At 42.1% G+C, this 25,490-nt stretch overlaps 1 protein-coding gene across 2 annotated transcripts in view; it reads left to right on the top strand.

Annotated features, from left to right (window-relative positions):
* Positions 1-22,576, top strand: part of GBE1 (1,4-alpha-glucan branching enzyme 1) — a 349,834-nt gene extending 327,258 nt beyond the window's left edge. Inside the window, exons 15-17 of one of the 2 annotated variants that reach the window (XM_060234428.1) lie at positions 362-478; positions 2,562-2,627; positions 20,568-22,576. In XM_060234428.1, coding sequence (XP_060090411.1) covers positions 362-478; positions 2,562-2,627; positions 20,568-20,624 — 240 coding nt within the window. In that variant the 3' untranslated portion in view covers positions 20,625-22,576. The remainder of the gene's footprint in view (positions 1-361; positions 479-2,561; positions 2,628-20,567) is intronic. The other variant, XM_060234427.1, reaches the window with a different exon arrangement.
* Positions 22,577-25,490: the final 2,914 nt, after the last annotated feature.

Raw genomic sequence — 25,490 nt, 5'->3', positions numbered from 1 at the left:
TAGGCTCGCTGGCAGGAGCCTGATTGTGCTTACACATTCTTAAAATGTCAGGTAGTGAGGGCAAGGAAACAGGAACGTTGCTGTTCCTAAACTTTCTGCTGAGACTAGATGAGTGACTGGAGACATGTTGTCTGGACTAGATGAGTGACTGGAGACATGTTTCCATGTAGTTGCCTTATTAAAAAGGATAACTGCACTAGGGAAAGATATGTTGCAGAATGGTAAGTATGTTGCAGTTCTGGTTGCTACACAGAATTATGGCCTTTAGTTTGTGCAAAGGTTTCATTTTCATAATTGCTTCAATTACGTTTGGTGTTTGCCTTCTGTATTTGTTAGAAAAGACCTTAACAGCTGCCTTAAGTATAAAATTGCACTAGATTCTGATGATCCAGAGTATGGAGGACATAACAGACTGGACCATAATACAGAATTCTTCACTCAGGAGTTTTCACATAACTATCGTGATAATTCCGTTTTGGTAAGTATATTTTCTCTATATACACAAGGTATTTCTGCTGTGACAATAACATGTTTAAAATCCTCTAATAAATACTTGCATTTTGCTTTTTTTGATGTTAGCATGAAAATCTAGGAGTAAACTAAAGATTCTCAGTGAATGTGATATGGTGTAGGGCAAGTGATGTTTGAACAATCATATTCTTAAATATTTAACTTTGTAATACAAAATTACTAACTGGCAGACAAGGGGTTTTTTGAAAGAACTAATCATGGAGTAATTTTAGTGTGAATTCTGTTGTGATAATGTTTCATTTTATATTGCTTCATTGTTTGCAAGTAACATGCATGTTTACCTTGCTAATTTTGCATACAAACTCCTTTTTTGTGTTGATGTCTGGCTGCACAAATAAACACAAAAGCATGAACATTCTGGTTTGGATTCAACCAACTTTTCCTCTTGATCTTGCCCAATTCCTCTGTCCCTGGACCCCATAGCCTACGCAGCTTAATCCATGCATATCACACAGCCCCTTCATAGTGTTGGGGGGGGGGGGTAGACGGGGCTCCATTTCTCTCTTTTGACAGTGGAAAAGCTGAAAGGACCAACCTATTTATGCTGGTGACTTAGGTAAGCTCTTAGACAAAAGTAAAGAATCACAGTTACACAATTTTTTGAAGTTCTAAAGGGTTTTTTTGGGGGGGTCCCTCTCTTTCTTTCTTAGGTTCAAGCAGATATAACTTATTTCTTTGGGCCATTACTAACCAAATGACTTTTTGAATGGCAAAATTTCAAAACCACATTTTAGTATATTGGGAAATTATTTTTATTTCTGATACGTCTTACCAAAACATCTACATTATGTATGTTCTTTACTATTTATCTGCTTCTTATAAACATATTAAAAGTAATGGTCTCAAGCAAATAAAATTTTGGAAGACCAATGTCATATTTCTTAGCATTAGGATGGCTAAGTGCATCCAACCTGACATAGACTTACAGTAAATAGTTGTTTGATTGCTTTACTGTAAACTAATCTGATGGCTCAGTCCAAGTTAACTAAACCCTAGTAATTTACAGTAGAAAAAAGCAGGCAAGTATGGATTGAATTGGATGCAGTGAAGTGACTGTACAAAAACTGCTTGCCTGATTTGCTCTGATACATCCAGTACCAATACGTGAACTGCTAGAATAACCACATAGTTGGCTCCATAAGTTAAAGTGCTGTAGAACCGAACCACTGCTTTGTTGTTTTGGTTTGGTTTGGTTTTTTGCATTAACTCACATCCTCATATGCACCTAAGATGTAGACTGCACCTGAGATGCAGATTGCCACAGAAAGTTCTGCCAGCACATCCAGGTTGAAGTGAATGGAAAAGTGTACCTTTGCACTTGGATTCCATTTACTTCCTTTCACAAGGCATATGTTGGATTAAAATACTTTCTTTGAGCATTAAGTTGTTTTACTTGCGCCTGTTATATAATTATTTAAATTTCATTAATGAAATCCTCAAATTGTCTGTAACTTAACTTTTATTTATCTTTGGGGAATGTTTATTGCCAAAACTTTATACCATCTAAAGCTCTAAAGAGTTATGGAAGGCTGTTTGAATATTTCTAGAAGAAATTGCTTACATGATCACTGTGGTTCATATTTCTTGGAGAAATACATATCTGTTTAAACACTTTAGGAAGCGAAGGCCACAGAATACTATCTCTATCAAGTTACAAGTCAAATGTTGGGAAAGTATATAAAATTAAGAACATTGCCCAATTTTTTCCACCCACCACACAAACACTGAACATTAGCACACACCAGCTACAGTTCAATGTAATGATTGTACATTTTGTTAACCAAAGCATATTATGAATGTGACAGTGTTGTGGATACAAGTAGAAAATAAACAAGCCCAGAAATTACCCAGATGTAAAGTAGGATCTTGACAAGTGCATGTGAAAAAGAGCATGGGGGAGTGCCAAATTGTCAAGCAAGTAATACATATAGTTTGAAAAGAGCTACAAGCTGTGGCATGGTGACTTGCACTACTCATATCAGTTATTAAACCCAAGAGCATGGGTCACTCTTCTCATTTATATCCTTCAGCAGCCCAATTCACAGAGTGAAAGTGAAGGCCAGCCCAGAGGACAGCAGCACAAACACCATATGGAGGTAAAGTTGTAGACAAACCCTGCTCACCTAAAGAGCAGCACTTGACAAATAGGCAAAATCCTGCTTTGTTTATCTCCATTTGTGTATATGTCTCTGTGTGTGAGAGAAAGAATCAGGTGCAATTTTGTGCAAGAACCTCATCCTTAGTGTTATCCATGAGGACTGCTGATAGGCTACCAAATCCAATTTATTAAGAGAGGTTTACAAAGGTTTGATTTAAATCCATACAGCTGGCAAAGAGCTTTCTTCACTGCTCAAAAGTTTAGGAGAGGAGGAAATTCTGGAGTCATTCATAGACTTCCATGTAGGGCTGCCAAGCCCCCCGATGGGTGATCCCTTGCCTCGCAGGTCCCATTGCCTGCTACTGCTTTGAGTGGCAGCAGGAGAAAAAATAAAAAAATAAATGCAACCATATTTACTTACTGGACAAAGCAAGGATCAAGTGGCACATTTAAGACCAATTTTTAATCAGAACATAAGCTTTCGTGCGCTCTCTTAAGCACACTTCATCAGGTCTGATGAAGTATGCTTAAGAGAGCACACGAAAGCTTACGTTCTGATTAAAAATTGGTTGGTCTTAAAGGTGCACTTGATTCTTGCTTTGTTCTACTTCTTCAGACCAACACAGCTGCCAACTTGAATCTACTTACTGGACATTCTAAGTGGATGTAATGAATAGTGGCTTTACAAATTGATGGAAACCGATTTTCCTTAGTGTTTCCAGTGATTCCTAGAATTATTTTTTATCACTTCTGGTAAGAACTTCAGTAAGCATTTGAGGCTGTATATTTTTTTATAAAAAGTTTCTCCTGCAATGCTGTGCTCCCCTTCAACCCTGCTGCCAGTTGCTATGCACTGTTTGTTTGTTTTTTACAAGGAGGTAAGGATGACAATTCCTTCTTCCACCTTCACAACAATCCTGTGAGATGTGGAGAGAGAGAAAGAGATTGCTTTGGCCAGATCACAAAGCGAGCTTCATGGCAGGCTGGAGAACTTAATTCGGATTTTTCTGGTTCGTCTGATGTTGTAACCACTACACTACACTAACTAAATCTGACCAAAGGACTAACCAAACATCCTGTTTCCCATATTGGCTAGCCAATTGTTTCCAGAAAGTTACAAGCAGACCATTAGCCCTCCCCCATTGTTGTCCCCCATAAGTGGTATTCAGAAATATAATACCTCTGAAAATTTCTGTCCTTTCAGCAATAGCAATTAGCCCAGCCAAGGCCAAGGAAGTTTAAGCTGCCTGTCTCTTACATTGGGTGGTTACAGGTAGGGGTGTGCAAAAAAAAAAAAAAAAATTCAGAAATAATCAGATTTGGAAATATACGGGGCCAAAATATTCAGAATACCGTATGTTTCCCAATACCAGTACTCGGAATAGCCGTATATACAGGAGATATACGGCTATTTCCAAATATACACTCCAATTATACCCTATGGGCCATTGAAATCAATGGCAAAATAGGGTATATTGGAAGCTGCCTGGAGGGGAGGGGGTTTGAGGGAGAGCCCCCAAATTTGCAGGGAACCTGCAGGGGACTCTTCCCTACAAACTCCCCAAGTCCCAAAAAGATTGGGCCAGGGGGTCCCATTCCAGGGGCACCCAAAGAGGGTGCCCCTATCCCACCATTATACCCTATGGACCATTGAAATCAATGGCAACAGAGGGAGAGCCCCAAAACTGCAGGGAACCCACAGGGGACTCTCCCCTACAAAACCCTCAAGTCCCAAAAAGTTTGGGCCAGGGGGTCCCATTCCAGAGGCACCCAAAGAGGGTGACCCTATCCCACCATTATACCATATGGGCCATTGAACTCAATGGCAACATAATGCATAATCAAAGGCTGCTGGAGGGCAGGGGGTTTGAGGGAGAACACCCAAAACTGCAGGGAACCTGCAGGGGACTCTCCCCTACAAAACCCCCAAGTCCCAAAAAGATTGGGCCAGGGGGTCCCTGTCCTTGGGCTCCCCAAAAGGCCCATTGCCACCAATGCTGGGGAAAGCCCAATTAGCCACTTCCTCCACTATAATTGCTGTGGGGAAAGTGGCTCTGGCCAGAGGGGGGTTTGAGGGAGAGGCCCCAAAACTGCAGAGCAGCTTCAGGGGACTCCCCCGCATGCAACCCCCCTGGCCCAAAAAGACTGCACCCATCTGTGGGCACCCTAAAAGGAACACTGTTCCCAATGGTGAGAAAAAAACAATTAGAGCCACTTCCCCTCTATAATTGTTGTGGGGAAAATGGCTCTGGGGAGCAGGGGGTTTTGAGAAGAGCCCACCAAACTGCTGTACAGCCTCAGGGCACTGTCCCACACAAAACCCACAAAGCCAAAAAAAAATTGGACCAGGGGGTCCAATTCCTGGGGCACCCAAAGCCAAACCTAACTTCACACCAGAGAATCTCTATAGGACTCAAATGCACTACATCCATCTATCTACTCTATGAACCCTGCTGGCCCGGAACTAATATAAACCCAGTTGCCAATGTCACTGCCACACAAAACACAATCTGCTCAAGGTCTGCTCTGCAGACCTGGCTGCAGCAAACCCAGATGCCAACTCTCCAGCCCTGCCCCAAACAACGCGGTGAGAGCTGGCCAAGCACAACAAGCATTCTGGTTCTGGGTCTCTCACTCAGATGCCAGCTTCCCTGCCACAGAACACACAATCTACAGATGTCAGCTGTCCAGCCCTGCCCCAAACAACACAACTCTCAAACAAGAGAAGTGGTGGATCACACCTAGCTCCACATCATTCTGTATCTGACACAAAGCAAGAAGCATTTAGACTTACCTTGAGTGATGGATGGTTGGCTAGTCTAGGCTCTTTTGCATTATCCAGGGTGCACCACGAGGAGGCAAGCCAGAGTTGCGCTCCAAATGAGGAAGATCACTGGGAGAGCCTCAGATTGTGTGAGAGGAAGGGAGCCATTCCTTCTCTCTCAGCTCAGCAGCAACACACCAGCTATCACTGTCCCATTAGAGGGACCTCAGTATTGGTATGGCTGCTGGCTACCTGTCATCATCACTGGCACCTCCCTCTTTCTTTCTCCTGCCCCTGAGAAAAAAACTGGGTTATCCTGACTGGGCCTGTGGGTGCTGTCGGTTACAGTTGGGGGCTGCAATGGCCCTTTCAGTATTAGGCATGTGTGGATGGGGACTGGGGAAATTTGGATTGCTTTGCAGATTTTAAATCAGTATTCACTTTTGGTTTGGGGATGGATGAGGGGTGGGGGGGTGCACTGCCAATCAATTTGTGAGTTTGGGCTGTCTTTGGCCTCTAGTCTATGTTTACTGGGAGAGCATTTTACAACCACCTTCCAAGCGCGGGCCAAGAGAGGATGCAGGCACAAGTAGGTGCTCACTTCATTCACTCTCAAAGTCTACATTTGGGGAGCTGAACAGAGGCAAGTTGACCTTCAGGAAGATCAACTGCTCAACTGTCCTGGGTTGCAGGTGATTGCGATGTGGGCAGACAATGTTGCCCATATGCGAAAAGACGCTCTCACTCTGCACGCTCATCGGTGGGCATGAGAGGAACGCCTTGGCCACGGAGGAGATGGCTAACCATACCCCCTCCTTTCCAACCCAGTAGTCCAAAGGAGACGTTTCCTGTGACTCGTTGGGCTCCAAAACATAGTCCCTCACCATCACAGCACCCGTCTCCGCTCTCAGTGGACTACCGCTCCCAGAGGGGCCAATGAGCCGTCCTATGAGTGTCATCTTGGCATTCTTCTTGGCGTGAGTCTGGTGGGTAACACTGCCTAGCCGAGGAGGTTGGGGATGAACAGCAGTGGAAGTGGCAGATGAGCTGTTTCCACCCCCCTCCTCCTCAGCTACTGGCACTGGGCCCGCCCTGACTCTGCAGCGCTCGACCTTCTGGGAGAGCTCGTTTTGCCAGCGATCAAGCTCGTTGGCCCACTTGGCGATCGTGCCCTTAAGGCGCAGGTCTAACATGGTCGCCATCATGTAGACCTTATCCTGGGTGAAAGTCTGAAAGCGGGCCTCAAGCCCTTCCTGCAGCCTAACAACTAGGGCGCGCACCGCTGGAAGAACGTCTGCACGGCCCTGAGCTGGCACTAGAAGCAAGACCAGGTCCTCATGGGCCATGTGGACCATGGGGACGACCAGTGCGATGCTCACCGTGTCAGACGAGAGCATTTTTATGTGAGTCTTGAAGGGCCCAAGAACCTCCACAGTCTGAGAAATGACCACCCAATCCTCTTGGGTGAGATGGTTCTCATCCCAGAAGACCCTCGTCTCAGAGACAAAGGCATCCAGGACTGCTTTCTGTTCCACATGTGCTCAAGCATGGCACAGGTGGAGTTCCAGCGTGTGCTGACGTCACCGATCAGGCGGTGCCCTGGCACGCCTGTCAGTGTCTGTTTCTCACGCAGCAGATACGAGTCCGTATTGCTGCGTGAGAAGTGACCCATGATGTGCCAATACTTCTGGAGCAGAAGTCGGTACTCATGGATCGTGGCTAGATACCGACGATCCTGGCTTTTCATCTGGACCAATGCATCCTTAACAACGAGGTGGAGAAGGTGGGCCATGCAAGGAAGGCGTTTTAGGACCTGACGCTGGACAGCCACCTTGATGTTGGAGCCACCGTCAGTCACCACGAAGCCCGTGGCAACGTTCCCGCTGCCTACCCAGCCCTCTAACTGCCGGGAGAGGATGGCTCCAAGAGTGTCCGCTGTGTGCGGCATGTCAACTGCTTTGGTGTGCAGCAAGGCCCAGCGAGAGCCGGCCTAGCGGCCCTGACCCTACCTGCCACTACTGCCCAGCAAGAGCCTGCCTGCTGCTACTGCCACCCCCACCCTACAGCTCACTGGGTTGCCACCAATGCGCAGTCGAATGCCTGTTGGGAGCTCCAGATATCTGAGGTGAAATGAACAGTCCCCTCCGACAGCACGGGACAAATGCTTCTTCACCACAGATCTGGTCGCCCTGAAAACAGATGGCACAATGGTCCTGCTAATGGTGGTTCTAGCAAGAACTTTGTACCAGGGCGCCAGGTACTCAAGCAACCCTAGCACCCCAGGATTCTTGACCACTAAAAATGGAAGCCCATGGGCGACTGACCTGGCAAGGTTCCAGGCAATTAACCTCCTGTTGTACCTGATTCCCCCTCTTGGCACACAGGTGCCACCCCCACCAAACATCTCAAGCAGAGATGGTTGGCATTCCTGCCCTGTCACGGAACTCTCCTGGAGAGCTCTGGAGGTAGTCGTGATGGGACGGACCTCCTGGCTGGGTGGTGTTGGCAACTTGGGCACCCCAACACCAGCCTGCTTCTCCCCCTTAAGAAGCACCACCTGGTGGTGCTTCCGCAGGTGGTTCCGCATCCCCCCCGGAGTCAGGTGGGCAGGGTCCCACCCACGACTGATCCGGGCCCTGCACAGCTGGCACTGCACATAGCGTAGATCCTCCATAAGTTGGAAATGCTTCCAGACTTCGGAGGTGTATGGATGCCCAAGCTGACAGGCAGCTTGGGTGTTCAGAATTACTTCCTGTGATGTGCTCGGGGCAGACACATCATGTCTCGGGGTGGCAGGAGGGGCTGGCCACCAGGGAGAAGTGGGCGTAGATAGAGGCACCTCGTGTGTCTCCATTTCTTCCCCCTCCACCCCATGCAGCCTTCCCTCCTGGCCATCTCCTGAAGGACTGCTGGTGTCCAAAGGAACCAAAGAAGGGGGCTGGTCCTCCTCAACCAGCTTCTCCTCCAGCTCCTGCATGACACTGCACTCTCCTTGGGGTGAACATTTTGGACAAAAAACTGTCCCCAATGATCATCTTTAAGGAGGGCTGCTCTTGCTGCTCCTCCTCCAGCTGCTGAGGCCGAGTGACATCAGCTGGAGGAGAGATTGCCCGAGCAGCAGACCCCTGCTCAGTGCCAGCACCTCATGGCCCCTCTTCTGCTGCCTGTCACTCATGCCACCCTTGTCCAGTCTCTCACAACCTGAACTGAGAGTGGGTTTTTTTTACAAACCTAACTCACTGCACTGTACCCTGAACCAATAGGTGTCCTGACTTCTTTTTAAAAACCCTCCCAACCAAAACTTGTTTGTTTGTTTTTTGGGTCCCTAACCTGTCCTTCTTTGGGTTGGGGTAGTAGTAGTCTGGTAAAGTTTAGGAGACTAGGTGATCCTGCCTCTACCTGGCTACAGTTTTTAAAAGGCTACCTTGAGATGAAGGCAATCCTTGTTATATCCTCCTAGTTAAACTTCTCCTAACTAGATCCTGGGGCAAACCAGATTTCCTTGCAAACTAGAAATCAAGTGTCCCCTATAACTAGAGAGAAGCTGTGGTTTACCCTATGGAAATCTAAGGATGTACCAGCTTTCAGTGTATGAAAGCAAGATGCACTGCAACCCTAGTCTCTTTAAAAGGGAGCCTGATGTGGCCTAGTAGTCACGCTGCTTTTTATGAGAAACCTAAAACCTTTTTCAATTGCCCCTATCTGGCCTAGTTTAATTTTGAAAGAAGATAAAGCCCTAAACTGGATTTTTTTTTAATTTCAAAAAACACCGTTATTAGTGGGGCAGCCTATTAGTGGGGCAGCCCTAGCCAAACCAAAAGCACCCTCAGACTCCAAAAATAACAATAAAAACATGAAAGTGACCTACCCCACATAGCCCACACACCAACTCCCACACCAACCAGAGGTAATTTAAAAAAAAACAAAACATGACAGAAAGAACTTTTAACCCCACCCCCCACCCCAAAACCAGAACCAGGAAAAGGGACAACAGGACGGGATGCAAAACCAACATCAACAGATCCAAACAAATCACTTAGAAAAGGCCAAGAAACAAAACTGTTAAAAAGTGACCTTTTCAACAATAAAAAACCTCAGGCCAAATCCGTCAACAACACCCCTCCCACCCAAAACCAGAACCAGGAAAAGGGACAACAGGACACGATGCAAAACCAACAACAACAGATCCAAATCACCACGAAAAGGCCAACAAACTCAACTGTTTAAAAAGTGACCTTTTTAACAATGAAAATTAGGCCAAAAGCCCCCCCCCCCTCAAGAACCAGAACCAGAAGAGAAAGGGAACAACAGCAGCACAACACAGCAGCAACAAATCAAACACAGAATCCTTTTAAAACAGTAAAAAACTTGACTTTTAACAATACAGGAACTTTACCAACCCTTCCCCCCTTCACCCTAACCCCAAGAAATCCAAGCCACCCAAATCAGGAAAAGTAAAAGGACACTGCACTTTTAAAAGTCCTTTCACTAAAGTAAGATATAGGCAAATTGGCAAACTCCCCACCCCAGGCCCCCACCCCCAGCAGAACACCCTAACCCTACCCCCAAATAAGCTACCCAGTACCCACCCACCCAAATCTTGATAAGTAAAGGGACTCTAGTCTTAAAAAGACCTGTTACTAACTAAAATAAAAACAAGAACCCCAAGACTATCTTACCTTAGATGTCTTCTCTTCTCCAGGCAGGTCAGGCAAGGCTGAGAGAAAGCAGCAGCAGCTGAGGCCAAGGGCCAGCGCAGCACAATCTCTCTCTCACACCAACACCAACACAGCAGCAATGAAATGGAGTCCAGCAAGGTAGACTCCTTAAAAAGGTTCTGTGGCCCTACACAGAGCAGTTTCAAAAAATACCACTGTTTTGTGATTGGCCAGAGAACACTGCAAATGCATGCTTTGGATTGGCTGCTGGGGCTCCTCTCCCCCTCCCCCTCCCTTCCTGATCCCAGGGAGGCTATGGGAGAGGCGGCAAAAGGCTTCCAAAGGCGGGAAAGGAGGCAAGCAGCTCCCCTGAGGCTACAGAAGCTCCTTCCCGCCTTTTCTATGGACTCCCGTACACTTCCGAATATTCATTTGGAAGTATACGGGGAGCCGTATATGGCTCCCGTATAATGGCTTCCAATTGGATTCGGAAGTATACGGCGCCGTATATTTCCGAATCGGGGTATTCGGAGGTTTATTCGATTCAGCTGAACTGAATGCACACCCCTAGCTCCAAGTAGGATGATATGGAGCATAGTAGGCACATTACAAGTGAGCAAAACCAATCACACAAGAAAACTGTTTGACATAATTCCTATTATGAACATAAGCTTTCTCTTTTTCTCTCTCATTGTTCTAGTTCTGGGTGCTATGGCAGTGAGAACAGAACAAGAACAAATATCCTTCACAAGCCCATCTAAATTGTGGCAATAATTTTATCACTGCTGTACACCTTCAGCATTTTTATCTAAAACTCCATATGAAAGGTCTTGTATACCAAAGCCCATCTGTCTGTTAGGCATTTATGTGTTTCCATGCACTAGAATAAATGCAAAATCAGCAATCCTACATAAAATTTAAGCATGAAATCACAAGTGTGTATGTGTGAGCCAATATAGGGTATACAGCAGCACCAGTCTGCTTGCTGGAAGAAGAGAAGGAAAGGGTAAGAGTACTATGCATTTTAAAATATCATGTGAGCAAGAAGTAGTGGTAAATTGAAGCTGTAAGGTCCATTACACTGAGAAGTTGCTTTCTGCAGCTAGGATAATGGCTTTATGGGCCAAACATGTGCATTCTCTTATACAGGAGGAGGTTTCAAAGCTGTTATCAGCTTTAAATCCCAACTAGTCTAGCTGGAATCCAGATTCATGATGGTTATTTTGAAGCACCTCACCTATCCACTTGTCACTAATCTAAATAATATTTTCCTTGCTACTTTTGTTTTATTCCTGCTTTCCCTTTCAAGGTCATACTCATGTTAATAGATTTTGCAGCACTTACTACGAGATAGTATTTCTGTGCTATTTTTAAAAAAATAATGAAAGCTGGCCTTTAATTAAAGTGGTTTCTCTTTGCTGGTGCCTGATCCAAGATAAATGTGACTTTCATTTCCTATTGTTATCTGTATAAGTGGATGTAGTTGCACTGTACTTATTGCGTACTACATCTTTGTTTTGCATAGGTAAGGCCTTGTGTACAGTCCTGTACTCATTTTGGGATGCCAGATTCTAACAAACTGAAGACATGATAAACATTGTGGAATATCAAGTTTTATTAGCTTGTAGTCCATTAGCAGGGATGTAACACCTAGTACAGTGATAGGTACTTTACAAATAATCAAAAAGATGTTGAAGGAAGATGTGGTGAATCGCCTAATGCTAAATGCACACCCCCCCTTCTGTATGTGTAAGTGATCCTATGAACCATGGCAGTTTTCTTGCTGGGAAATGATATTATGATACTAATATTTGGCCAGTTTCACATTTGAACAGTTGTACCCTTAGAGAGACTGCTCCCTGTTGGCTTTTATTTCAGATTTCCAGGTAGAGTGACAAAGCAGCTGGCAATTCTCCAGAAATTCCCTCCAGACCGAATATCAGATTTTATCACTTTTATTTACTAGGACTACAACTTTAAAAATACGTTCTTTGGGAATAGATGTATAGCCATGTAGAATAATTCAGAATGCTAGAAAATAGAAGAAAATACAGTGGGTAGCTAGGCATACCCACACTATAAATATCTCTTCCCCTTGAGAAATCAATTCTGGCTCTGCCTTCCCAACCCAGCATTTGAGCATCGTAGACAAATAGCAAAGATGAGGTGTATTAGGATATGATAAAAGTTGGCACCACTGGACCCTCTTTTTCAGTTTTCCCTCTAGTTTTGAAGTTTTCTTATTGACCCAATCAGAACTTGAGGTACAAATTAAAAATGCCTTCCAGAAGACTATTGACTAATCAGTCCCAAAGTAAAGGTAAAAGGTTTCTTATACCCGACACCTAGTGAGATGGGCAAATGAGTATGTCCTGGGCACAAGGCAAGATAAGGAAGGTATTAGACTGGAAATGCCTTTTTAGAGTCTCCCCTTCCCCAATTAAATGAGCAGAAGCCGTGACAGGATCTCTAAAGGTGGTATACGTAGGTTTTACTTCAATTTTTCTCCCCGACTGGCAAGAAGGGAATAATATCTCCCTGCCAGGAAGTATCACCTGGTATTGTTGTTGCTGTTGTTTTGTCAATATAAAACAGAACCAGCCCTTTTTATCATAAAATAATATTAATCCATCCACAAAGGCAGTAGATTACTCTGAGAGTGTTAAGTAAGCACTCCTTTACAATCATTTCCAGCAAGGAGGGAGGGATACATTTTTCCAGTTAGTAGCCTTGAGGTCAGACTGCTGCCCTTTCCACGGCTATCTTGTTTGAGAATGTGTTTAGACTGTCCATCACATGATGCACAGTGAACTATCATTTTCTCAGCATTGGACAGTACATATTTGTTTACAAAGTACATTTAGAACAATTTTAGCACAAAAGTTATTTCAGGTATATTTAATAAGGTTAAAATTCAAAACACACTGTTTCCAGAAGAAACTTTTTAAAAATTATTTTGTCAATTCCATTATATATCTAGCAGTATGTTTCCTCTTAGGTATCGAAAACATCTGAAAACTGTAACAAAGACCCTCTATATGTGGCATATGCCGAGCTACTCTATGACTGAAATGGTAGTGAAATCATAAAGGAAACAGGGCTGGGATAACAAGAAGTGAAAGTTAGTTAAAATATTTGGAATTTGCTGCAATGTCCCCCAAATATGAAATTGTATACTTATGTACACTTTCTCCAATAACAAATTGTACAAATGGTGAGTAGATTAATGCATTAACTGAGGTATCAGGATTTTTAATTTCTGTATCATACCCAGGTTATGCATTTATTTGTCCTCATCCCTAGTTACACAGGAGGTCGGACTTGTGATTTAACTCATACAGGGAATTGTGGATTAGATCTGTTGACCCTTCTCTGGAAATAGTCTTAGTAGAATGGAGACACTAGATCCAATTTAGAGGAAGGGCATTATTAAATCCAGGTCTATAAATCATATTTCCCGTGACAGAGAAGAATTTCAGTCCCCAGATTAATTGCTATAGTTATTTCACTTAAAAGTAGAAAACTTCATTTTTCTATGTCTGCTTTTCTTGACCATTCTTAAAATGGCCACAAACATTTTAAGGCTTCAGAGTTGTCTCATCATATATTGATGTGAATTTCATGTTTCATTTTTGTTTAACTTGACACATATGTCCGATTTGAATCTCAGATATATATATATCTCAGATATATATATCTCTCTATATATATACAGAGAGAGAGACCGAACGAACGCTGGGGTGTAGTTTTCTATTCATTTGATGCTACTAGCAGGTAAAAGCCTTTTGGAAGATTGAAATTATCTAGAGTGCTTCCTGACCCTTAGTTTTAGGAAAGTTTGTTTGTAGAACTTCCATTACAAGGATTTGTACATTGACTTTTGGGGGTTCTAATGCAGTTGCCTGAGGAGTTTTTTTAATAATTACAAAGAATTTAAATGGAATGAGGCTCTTAACTAAACAGAATATATGTTAAACTTTTCTAGTCCTCCCCCATTTTAAATATCCCAAAATAGGGGGTTTTGGTATAATGCTGGCAAAATCTAACTAAAATATGTGCTCTGTACTTCAGTATGTTTTGACAAGTTCCTTCACAAGCTCTTCATAGTGCATGCCAATTCCACGATAAATAAAAGTAATTATGACTTGAAGCTAAATTGCTCAAAAGTCTCCTTTTGTGTGATGGGCAAATTGGTTCTATTTAGTCATTACTCTGGTGGCTGCTCATCCCCCCCCCCAAAAAAAAAAAAAATCTGTTGCCCCACACATCTGACCAGCACATATTAGATCCTACTGACTTTTTTGCTGTGGTAAGAAGGAGGAGATGTGATCTTGCCTGAGCCCCCTATGGTTGTAGCCACTTCCTGCACGGCTGTTTGTTCAGAAAGATCCCCCAGTGCTGGCCTAGCCTTTTTGGAAAAGCTCATAGAATCTAGTCCCATAGCTCATGAATCCCAGCAAACTGGTGACCCTTAGCAGGCAATTATCTGTCTGATTTTGAGGCTAAGCCTCTCTTTACTACTCTCTGGCCAGAAACAATAACAAAGAAATCCCTTGCTATCTCAATAATGGAATTTGTCCTCTATCCATTGTTTCAGATTAATTACTCTTGAGTTTCCCCTACTCCATTTGTAAGGTCTGATTTGTGGGAAAGAAACAAGAAGTTGTGTGAATCTCTCCTTCCTCAAAAATGAGAGCTAGTGTATGGCCTACATTCCTATGCTGAGTAATGCAGTTCAAAGAGTTCTGTACCTTTCTTTTCTTGCTAATTCCAAGTATTCTGTTATAATGTTCTGAACCAGTAATTGGAGTAATGGACTGGATGAGAGTAAACAAGGTGAAACTTAATCCTAACAAGACAGAGGTTGTCTGGATGCGTAGAAAGGCAGACCAGGGATTTAGCTCTCCCTTGTCTTGGATGGGATTATACTCCCCTTGGAAAATGAGGTATTCAGCTTGGGAGTGCTGCTTGACACAACAGTCTCATTTATTTGTTTATTGGAAAACACTCGAACATACAAGGAAATACAAGTTCTCATCACATATACAGATCTAGGAAAATAGGTAGGTGTCACGGGCTGGGGCCGGGTCAGGCAAAGTCCAGGGGCAGTCCAAGGTCTGCAGCCGGTGAGCAAAGAGGGTCCAAGGCGCCAAAACCAAATCACAGTCCAGGTATCGCAGGTCAGAGGTTCAGAAGCCGAAGTCAGGGGGTCCAGAAGTCAGAGCCAAAGTCAGGGGGTCCAGAAGCCAAAGTCAAAAGCTGAAGTGGATGCTAGAACGTCAGGTAAGTGACTAGTTGCTTCCACAAAGCCTCCTACCAAAGCCCACAGCTATATAGCCCTCTGCTGTCTGTTGCCCATTTGGGCTAATTGCTGGCTCAGAGAGGCAGCCAGGATCCTGCTGAGACTCAAGCATCCTCACTCCTAGAAGGGCCAGAATCCTTTCAAAACTCAGGGCTCAGGGAGCGTCTTGCTCGTGAGCGTGCCACCCTCCTCCGATCCCTGAGGTCCTGACGAAGGCGGTCACGCACACGAGCCACCCGAGAGGGCGAGGCAGGGGGGCTTGGATCTTCTCCAGCAGAAGGCAGGGGCACTGGTGCAGGTGGCAGGGGCACAGTTTCTTCTGCAGGCTCAGCTTCTGCAGGGTCCCCAGTACCCATGACACTAGGAAAATTATAAGGATGTTTGCATTAGCAGGAATTGTTGCAATGAAACAGTGATACTAATACCTGTCCGACGAATGAAGAATAGAGATTCCTCAGGGAATACGAGATGAGGGAAGGGGAATAAGAGTTGATCAGTGTCTGTCGCAATAAGGGGCCCAAACTGATCAGGATTGGGGGTAACTCTGACAGAAAGGTAGGGGTACTGTCAGAGTCACACCTGAATGGCCAAAAAGCTGGCCTTATAACCAATTTCATATCCCAAGGCAGGGTCTCATGATGAGATTTTCCTGCCCAGTGATAGTTCCCAGGATTTTATTAAAGGAATTTGATGGGCAATGATGGTTTGCTGGATGCAAACCATATTTACACGAAAACTGGAGTGGCCGATTTATTATCGTAACACCTTGGGAGGAAACAATGGGAAGACAAAAGAGATTAAGAGGAGGGAAGATGGGTAACAGGATGTGACTAGAGATGGGCGATCATTCCAACGATGTTCTATTGAGTAAGAGATTCTTGTTGATGGGTGTCAGGAAAATTCCTTTGTCTTGGAAAACAAAGTTGGCTCGGTCCTTTGTTAACAGGCATCTGTATTTGCATCTCCAAACCTTATGCTAGATTCTTAAATGTGGTGCGTGAGGAAGAAACCTTCTCTGCACGGCTGCTTGCAGGAGAGTGTGTTGTCTTCTTTGGAACATCTCAGGAACATGGCTTCTTTCAGGGCTGCTTCTGGTCTTGTCTTGGAGATATGAACATATGAAGCTGCCTTATACTAAATCAGACCCTGGGTCCATCAAAGTCAGTATTGTCTTCTCAGACTGGCAGCGGCTCTCCAGGGTCTCAAGCTGAGGTTTTTTCACACCTATTTGCCTGGACCCTTTTTTGGAGATGCCAGGGATTGAACCTGGGACCTTGAACATATGAAGCTGCCTTATACTTGTAGAGACAGAAGTGCAGTGGCTGATCCACAGGGCTGGGCAGTTGGTAGAAGCATGGTCCAGGGTTCACGTGTCTTTGTGGGCACAGGTTACCCACAGTATAGCAGGCTAGGCAAGAAGCAAGTTGGGCCTGGCCTGGTTAAATGCTGTATAACCCATGAGGGCGAAATGCCCATAGCTGATCTGGCATAGGTGCCAGGTTGTCATAGTCCATAATAGTCCAATATAGTTGGAGAGGAAGTCCAAGGCTAAGAATGGCTTGGGACCAGAGTATCTGAAGGGCCATCTTCTTTCATATGTTCCTGTCCAGAAATTAAGATCACAGGGAGATGCCCTCCTGACTATCCCACCAATTAATATGCTCATGTAGAGGGCCTTTTCCATGGCATACTCACAGTTATGGAACAACCTCTCCAGGGAGGTATGCCTGACCCCCTTAATTGTCAACCTACAGGAGGCATTTGAAGACAATTTTATTTAGAACTGTGTTTTGATTGATTTAGTTTTTATTATTGGAAGTCCTAATTGGACTTTTTAAAAACTGTGAATTTTATGGGTTTATAATTTGTTTTCATTGTGTTTTCAAAGGTTTTATTAAGCTGCCTTGAGTTTTGCAGGGGGAAAGGCAACTAATGAATGTTTTACATAAATAAAATAAATAGAAGCTTGTAGATCTACTGCTATAGTGAATGTAAACTTAATGCCCAGCAGATATCAGTGTGACACCATGTTACAAAAGTAAATGGAAAGTGACACAGGACAGTTGATTTGTAATAACCTAGGAGATACTGGAAACATCAAAAAGATATATAACTGTGAAAGGCAGTGTATCTACCTGCCTTTGTTACCTTTAACAGACATTTCTACCAGACATTCAGCAATTGCATTGATTGAAACTATGTACTCTTTTCTAAACAAGAAGCAGAAGTTGTGGTTGATTCTTCTGTACATGCACATATACACCCCTCCAGCACCTGCTTTGTAAGTTCTCTCTGGTCCCCTCCAAACACATTTTCAACAGAGACATACCTGCTTTTCTGTGATGTGCTCCCATACCACTCAAGGCTGTGTGAGAAGGACACAGCCTCACAATTGACCCCTCTTCCGTGGATGCATCCAAGGTACCCTGGGGATTCCACATAAAATCAGAAGATACTAAAAAAAAATGTTTAAAATCTTTCACATTCACTTCCCAGTTTTTGTGGGAGTGTATTGCAGAAGATTATGTCCCACAGAGGTGCAGGTTGCATCTGGCTTCATTTTTCTTCAGGGCAACAAAATTAGACTCCACCATATGTGTGTGTTTTTCCCTCACTTCTATTTGTGGCCTTCACTCTTCAACATATTCAGTAGGGCTTGTTCAGGATGGATTGATTCATTTATGATTTAAATCCCCAATCATTTAGCTGAGGAGTTTACATCAATAGCTAAAGAATCAAGACTTTTAACATGAACACATGAAGCTGCCTTATACTGAATCAGAACATCAGAGTAAGTACTGACTGACTCAGACTGGCAGTGGTTTTCCAGGGTGTCAAGCAGAGGTCTTTCACCTCACCTACTACCTGTTTCTTTTAACCAGAGATGCCAGGTTGTGAACCTGGGACTTCCTGTATATCAAGTAGGTGCTCTACCAGTGAACCACAGTCCCTCCCCTTATCTCATGGGATAATTATCCAACCTTTAGGCTCATTGATAGGTAGTTGTCAAGTAGAACAGTGTTTATCTATGAAATGGAAAGCAAATTTCCATCCTGCCTCTTTGGTGTAGTCATAAATGTTCATAAATTGCCATAACTCTGTGTGACTTTTAGAATGTCAATTACAGTGCTTCATCTCAAGTCAGATTTTCATTGCTTCCAATAGTATAAGGATTTAAATTCACACCATGTTACTTTTGAGAATAGAAGCACTTAATGTAACTGAACATTCTAAATAAATGTGGTGGGGGTTTTTTCAGCTCTGATTCAAAGCAAAGAGGTTTTGTTTGTTAGTTTAATACAAATTTTCTTCCTGGGTGTATACCACAGGCCTGATTAAGGCATGCATCCACTTCCACATGTGCAAAATATAAGTTCCAACCCCTGCATTAAGCTATACAGATGCCATTCTCCACAGTTCAAACAGATTTTGAGAATACATATTCAATCTACTTGGTTACCATGAAGCATCTTAGTAGCTATCTACAGTTCCCATCAGTTCCCATTGATAAAATTATTTTATATCTCTGTTTGTAATCTGAAAGACCATTTTAAATACAGCAGGTTTTGTTTATGTGATGCTAATTCCTTTGTTTGTAGCTGCTGACTGCTTAGATCCATTCAACTTTATTTATCTGGAAGATTAAGAAATGATTTCTCTAGCACTTAAATCTGCAGTGGTAAATAAGTACAAAAAGCCACAACTATCTTTTTTTTTTCCTTCCCCCATAAATTTCGAGGCATTTAAGTTGAGCCAACAGGATTCTGTATTTTCTATCCTGCTGAGCAGATTTGTAGGAGTTATTTATCACAGAAACCTTAGGGGGAAAAATTGTGTTCACTGGCGAGACCAGAGATGCATTGGACATGCTACAGTCTGGTTCGATGAAGATCAGCTGTTCTTTTCCTTTTCTCCTAAAGCTGTTTGCTTTACACCTTTCATTCTGGTTGCAGACTATAAAAGCTTTTCATGCTGTCAGTCAGGCTCTGGCTTGGAGATAACATGGCTGAAAATAGCATTATATTAGGAATGCTAGGAGGAGGGTGGGGGAGTCTTAAATGCAGGAGTTGTCAGAAACAAAGCCTGCAATCTTTAGTCATCTGCTGACTCTTTTCTAATTGTATTGTTATTGAGTTCAGCTTACGCGATCAGTTGCATTCACCAGTGTGTAAACCACCACATATCAAGGTAATTGGTAAACAGAACATATCTGTCATGTTTGGAGTTGTGTGTCTAATATGTGCTTAGAAGGAGCACTGTGTGCAATGTGCTGTCACCTTATCACTGCCCCTTGTTAAGAGAAAAATGCTTTTTTGAAAGAGAGAGTGCGAGCGCAAAAATGTCACTATCAGATTAAAAGTTTATGTGTAAGAAAATACCATGATTTGAAAAGGAAAATGAATGCATTTCCTGTGTTCAAGCATTTGTGCCATAAATTCCTTTTCTCCACTATGGACCTTTAAGTTTTCATATGCCTTGCTGTGCCATATATCTTGTGTTTACCTGTATAAAATGACATCACAGACCGGGGGCAACTTTAATTCAGAACACAATAGAGCTCAAATACAGTGGTAAGAGTTTGTCATTTATCACTGTACAGTATATCGACCTGGATGTCCTCAAATGTCTGAAATCCGTAATTGTAAATCACATGGAGCCCTCTAGTGGTGATTGCATTTAAACTGTTTTTGCCATATAAAGCTTTGGAACGTGGCAAGAGTGCAGCATTTCAGTTTCCTCATGGGAATCTGGAGAGAAGGCGCAGTCCTTCATTGCATTCTAAATTTAGTTCATGTTTTTAATAGATTTCATAAAAGTGTACTATATTAAATTCATTGGTGCAGCTCCCATGCTTAAGTTGTGTTCAGGTGTTCATTTTTTTTAATTCAGATAGCATTTATTTAGAGTATTTGTAGACCATCTATTAATAATCCAGTCCTTAGATTGACTGTATTCCCCAAGCTGACTCTTAAGAGAAAATCTGACTTGGTTGGGAACATCAGTAGAACATACAAGGCACTGTTCTAAAAGTCATCCCACTGGATTTTCTTCCTGTCCAGAGCACTGTCAGGTAATTGTGAGGAGTTGAGGATGTCAAAGCCAATGCTGACAAGTCCTATCTCAGCTTTAGACAATGTTTTCATTATATTTATAATTTCAACCCACATAAAAGGTTTATGTATAGTTTGTAAAATGCTACCATTCTTCTTGTAGGTATACATTCCAAGCAGAGTGGCCATTGTGCTGGAGAACATGGATATCACAAAATGAAGACTTCCAACCTGTGACTAAATTCATCTCTGCAAATACAAGGCAGGAATTTGATGACATTGGTAACCGGGATTTACTGTTTTGAAACTTTTCTATATGAAGATATGTTAATTCAAAGAGATTGAAATATGTGCTTATTATTTATTTATAATTACAAAAGCTCTCATTTTGTGAAATGCATATTGAAAGATACTACATATTAGTTAAATGAAAAAATCCTTGTTCCAGCTCTGATGTTACAGAATTAAACTTCAGAACAGCTGACATCCTTGAAGTAATATTTCATGTTATTCTGCCAGAAATAATATGGACCTTTTCAGTAATTTGCTCCAATCCAATATATGTTTGTTTTTCATTAGACCATAATTTTGTATTACAAGTACTTATAATTGGTTATTTAATTCCCACCATGGCAGTCTTATAAACCTCTGAGGTACTCTTCCAAATTATAAAGATGCTTAGTGTTTTCCTACTTTAAACGAATGAGAAGGAAAAGTTTTTATATTTATGGCTTTGGTGAGTTAACAATGAAGTAGCTTTACTGAGACTAGCAATGAAGTAGCTTTAATGCAGTCACACTGTAGGGCTATAGATGACATTTAAATTGTGCTTAAATTCATATGGAATTAATATTACATTAAACATTAACTGTCTGTTTTGTAGAGTGTTAGAATTAATATTGGAAATCATGTGTTCTAGGTTAAACTTTTGAAAGTAAATGAGACTAAGTACTTTTGAGAATAATGTCCTGTGAGTCTTGGACAATAAAGGATTATAAGGGTCCCACCATTATCACAAATACTGAAAAACTAATTATGCCCTCTCACTAATGCAGTTGTTCAAATGGAGCCACAAAACACAGATTTGCCATGAATTTAGAAAGTGTGTTCTTGCATTTTTTAATTTAAAACATCTATTAAGAAATAAACTGTGATGAAAATTCATTTCAAGCTAGATAATGAGTTAGAATGATGACTTAAATAATGTATCTTTTATAAGCTATAATATTTCATGAAAAACTTATTTTTGGATTCTGAAATTAGGAATTAAAATTTTACAAAGTTTTGGATTTATTTTTTTTTAGTATAGAATCACAAATTTCTTTAAGCTTGATTAATGGTCAGTTTTTGATATGTAGTCACATATATATATATACACCAAAGAAAATCTCTCTAAAAGGAATTTCTATCTAGCAGTTCTTTGATGGGCCATCTTTATCTCATTATGTAAATTTCAAAGTACGTGTGCCAGTATTCACATTACACATGTAATGCAAATTCATTGCTAAAATTTTAACTATGTGAGTCAGTCAGTAACAAGGTTATGTGTACCATTGTGTTCAGATCTATGTATTAGCAGAGCACCATGGAACCTGCTTTCCTGTAGCCTTCCCAGATCAGAGTCAAATGGCTCCATCCGTGCTAGCATCTCACTCTGCTTACACAGATATTAGTAGAGTAGTATAGGTGGAAAATACAAGGAGGTGTTATGAAAGCAACAACAGCAATGTGTTAAGCAACTCGGTGGGAATCTCAAATGATCTCACAAATATCTGTTTAATCTCTCAGCAGTATGTAGGATGCATAAACTTTGTTTCTTGTGTTGTAATCAGTTTGCCTTGTCTGAAGAACAGCATGTGGCCAAGTGTTAACATCCCTATTTTTCATTTACATTTTGATAAATATAAACTATATAAGTTATTCTTTCCAAATTTTAAACTACAGTGAATCAGCAATTATTTTCCATACATTAAATCTGGAGGTTAGAGAAACATCTGTATTTATATTAATTACTTTATTAATATATTATGGATAAGTTGCTGGCTTTGTATCTGGGCTTGTAAATACAGTGCAAGGCATTGTCCATACAAACTTTTGTGCAAGAAAAGCAATAAATATATAATGTGATTAAAAAGTGCAAAATTACATGCAAATAAACTGTGATGTAAGAAATTGCTTGTGCTATTTTGGTATCATCATTTAACTCTAGGTATTACTGATGTGTATCAGAAGCATCAGGAATGAAATGTTGGCATTGGCAAAAGTGACATGGAATTGTAGGATAATTATGGTTTTTTCTTCTTTAAACAACAACTATGGGAGTTTGTTTTTAACTATGGGAGTTTGTTATCGCCCACCAAATCAAAAGATAGTGGACGATTATAATATGATGGAAGGATTAAAGATAGCGGCTAAACGTAAAAACTGTGTCGTAAAAGGTGATTTTAACTACCCACAGATTGATTGGGTCAATATGTGTTCAGGTCGAGAGAAAGAGATTGAGTTTCTAGATGCTCTCAATGACTGTGCTGTGGATCAGATGGTAACAGAACCTACCAGAGGCAGGGCGATCCTGGATTTGGTCCTAAGTAATGCCCAAGACTTGGTGAGAGATGTAAAAGTGATCGCACCGCTTAGGAGCAGTGACCATAATGTTATTGATTTCACCATTTGTATAAATAGAGAGTTGCCCCAAAAGACCAGCACAACCACGTTTAACTTTAAAAGGGGTAAATTCTCTGAGATGAGGAGGCATATGAAGAAGAAACTGAAAGGAAAGGTAAATACAGTCAAAACCCTTGGGGAAGCTTGGAGGCTATTTAAAACTACAATCCTAGAAGCTCAGATAAAATATATACCACAAGTTAGGAAAGGCACAAACAGGTATAAGAAAAGGCCTGCGTGGTTAACAAACAAAGTAATGGAAGCTGTAAAAGGTAAGAAGGACTCCTTTAAGCGGTGGAAAGCTAGTCCAAGTGAGATTAATAAAAGGAAACACAGGCTGTGGCAAATCAAATGCAAGACTGTGATCAGGCAAGCAAAAAGGGACTATGAGGAGCATATTGCAAAAAACATAAAGACCAACAATAAAAATTTCTTCAAATATATTGAAGCAGGAAACCAGCAAGGGAGGCAGTGGGGCCCTTGGATGACCAAGGGGTAAAAGGATTACTGAAGGAGGATAGGTAAATGGCTGAGAAGCTGAATGCATTTATTGCCTCCGTCTTCACTGTGGAAGATGAGAAGTGTTTGCCTGCTCCAGAACCAATTATTTTGGAAGGGGTATTGAAAGACCTGAGTTAGATTGAGGTGACAAGAGAGGAGGTCCTCAACTGATAGACAAATTAAAAACGAATAAGTCACCAGGTCCGGAAAGAACTCAAAGTTGAACTTGTGGATCTTCTGACAAAAATATGTAATCTTTCATTGAAATCTGCCTCCGTTCCTGAAGACTGGAAGATAGCAAATGCCCCATCTTTAAAAAGGGTTCCAAATGTGATCCTGGAAATTACAGGCCAGTCAGTCTGAGTTCAATTCCAGGAAAGTTGGTAGAAACCATTATCAAGGACAGAATGAGTAGGCACATTGATGAACACGAGTTATTGAGGAAGACTCAGCATGGGTTCTGTAAGGGAAGATCTTGCCTCACTAACCTGTTACATTTATTTGAGGATGTGAACAAACATGTGGACAAAGGAGACCCAATAGATGTTGTTTACCTTGACTTCCAGAAAGCTTTTCATAAAGTTCCTCATCAAAGGCTCCTTAGTAAGCTTGAGAGTCATGGAGTAAAAGGACAGGTCCTCTTGTGGATCAAAAACTGGCTAATTAATAGGAAGCAGAGAGTGAGTATAAATGGGCAGTCTTCGCAGTGGAGGACGGTAAGCAGTGGGGTGCCGCAGGGCTCAGTACTGGGTCCCAAGCTCTTTAACTTGTTCATAAACGATTTGGAGTTGGGAGTAAGCAGAGAAGTGGCCAAGTTTGCAGGTGACACTAAATTGTCCAGGGTGGTGAGAACCAGATAGGGCTGTGAGGCACTCCAAAGGGATCTGTTGAGGCTGGGTGAGTGGGAGTCAATGTGGCAGATGAGGTTCAGTATGGCCAAGTGCAAAGTGATGCACATTGCGGCCAAAAATCCCAGCTACAAATACAAGTTGATGGGGTGTGAACTGGCAGAGACTGACCAAGAGAGAGATCATGGGGTCGTGGTAGATAACTCACTGAAATTGTCAAGACAGTGTGTGATTGCAATAAAAAAAGGCCAACGCCATGCTGGGAATTATTAGGAAGGGAATTGAAAACAAATCAGCCAGTATCATAATGCCCCTGTATAAATTGATGGTGCGGTCTCATTTGGAATACTGTGTACAATTCTGGTCCCCGCACCTCAAAAAGGATATTATAGCATTGGAAAAAGTCCAGAAAAGGGCAACTAGAATGATTAAAGGGTTGGAACACTTTGCCTATGAGGAAAGGTTAAAACGCTTGGGGCTCTTTAGCTTGGAGAAATGTCAACGGCAGGGTGATATAATAGAGGTTTACAAGATTATGCATTGGATGGAGAAAGTAGAGAAAGAAGTACTTTTCTCCCTTTCTCACAATACAAGAACTCGTGGGCATTCGATGAAATTGCTGAGCAGTCGGGTTAAAATGGATAAAAGGAAGTACTTCTTCACCCAAAGGGTGATTAATATGTGGAATTCACTGCCACAGGAGGTGGTGGCAGCTACAAGCATAGCCAGCTTCAAGAGGGGGTTAGATAAAATATATGGAGCAGAGGTCCATCAGTGGCTATTAGCCACAGTGTGTATATATATGTGGGTGTGGGTGTGTGTATATATATATAATTTTTTTGGCCACTGTGTGACACAGAGTGTTGGACTGGATGGGCCATTGGCCTGATCCAACATGGCTTCTTTTATGTTCTTATGTTCTAACAACATAAATAAAATAATACTTCTGTCAGATCCACACAGCTGTCACATATGAGTCCTAACTTTCCTTAATGTTGCAGTGCTGACATTCCTTGCTTTGTAAAATGTTTCTTTTAATTTATAAATAGTAGCAGCTTGACAAGGAGTGCCAC

This window comes from Heteronotia binoei, chromosome 3 (genome assembly GCF_032191835.1).
Source record: "Heteronotia binoei isolate CCM8104 ecotype False Entrance Well chromosome 3, APGP_CSIRO_Hbin_v1, whole genome shotgun sequence".
NCBI lineage: Eukaryota > Metazoa > Chordata > Lepidosauria > Squamata > Gekkonidae > Heteronotia > Heteronotia binoei.
This window is presented reverse-complemented; position numbering and strand designations above follow the sequence as displayed.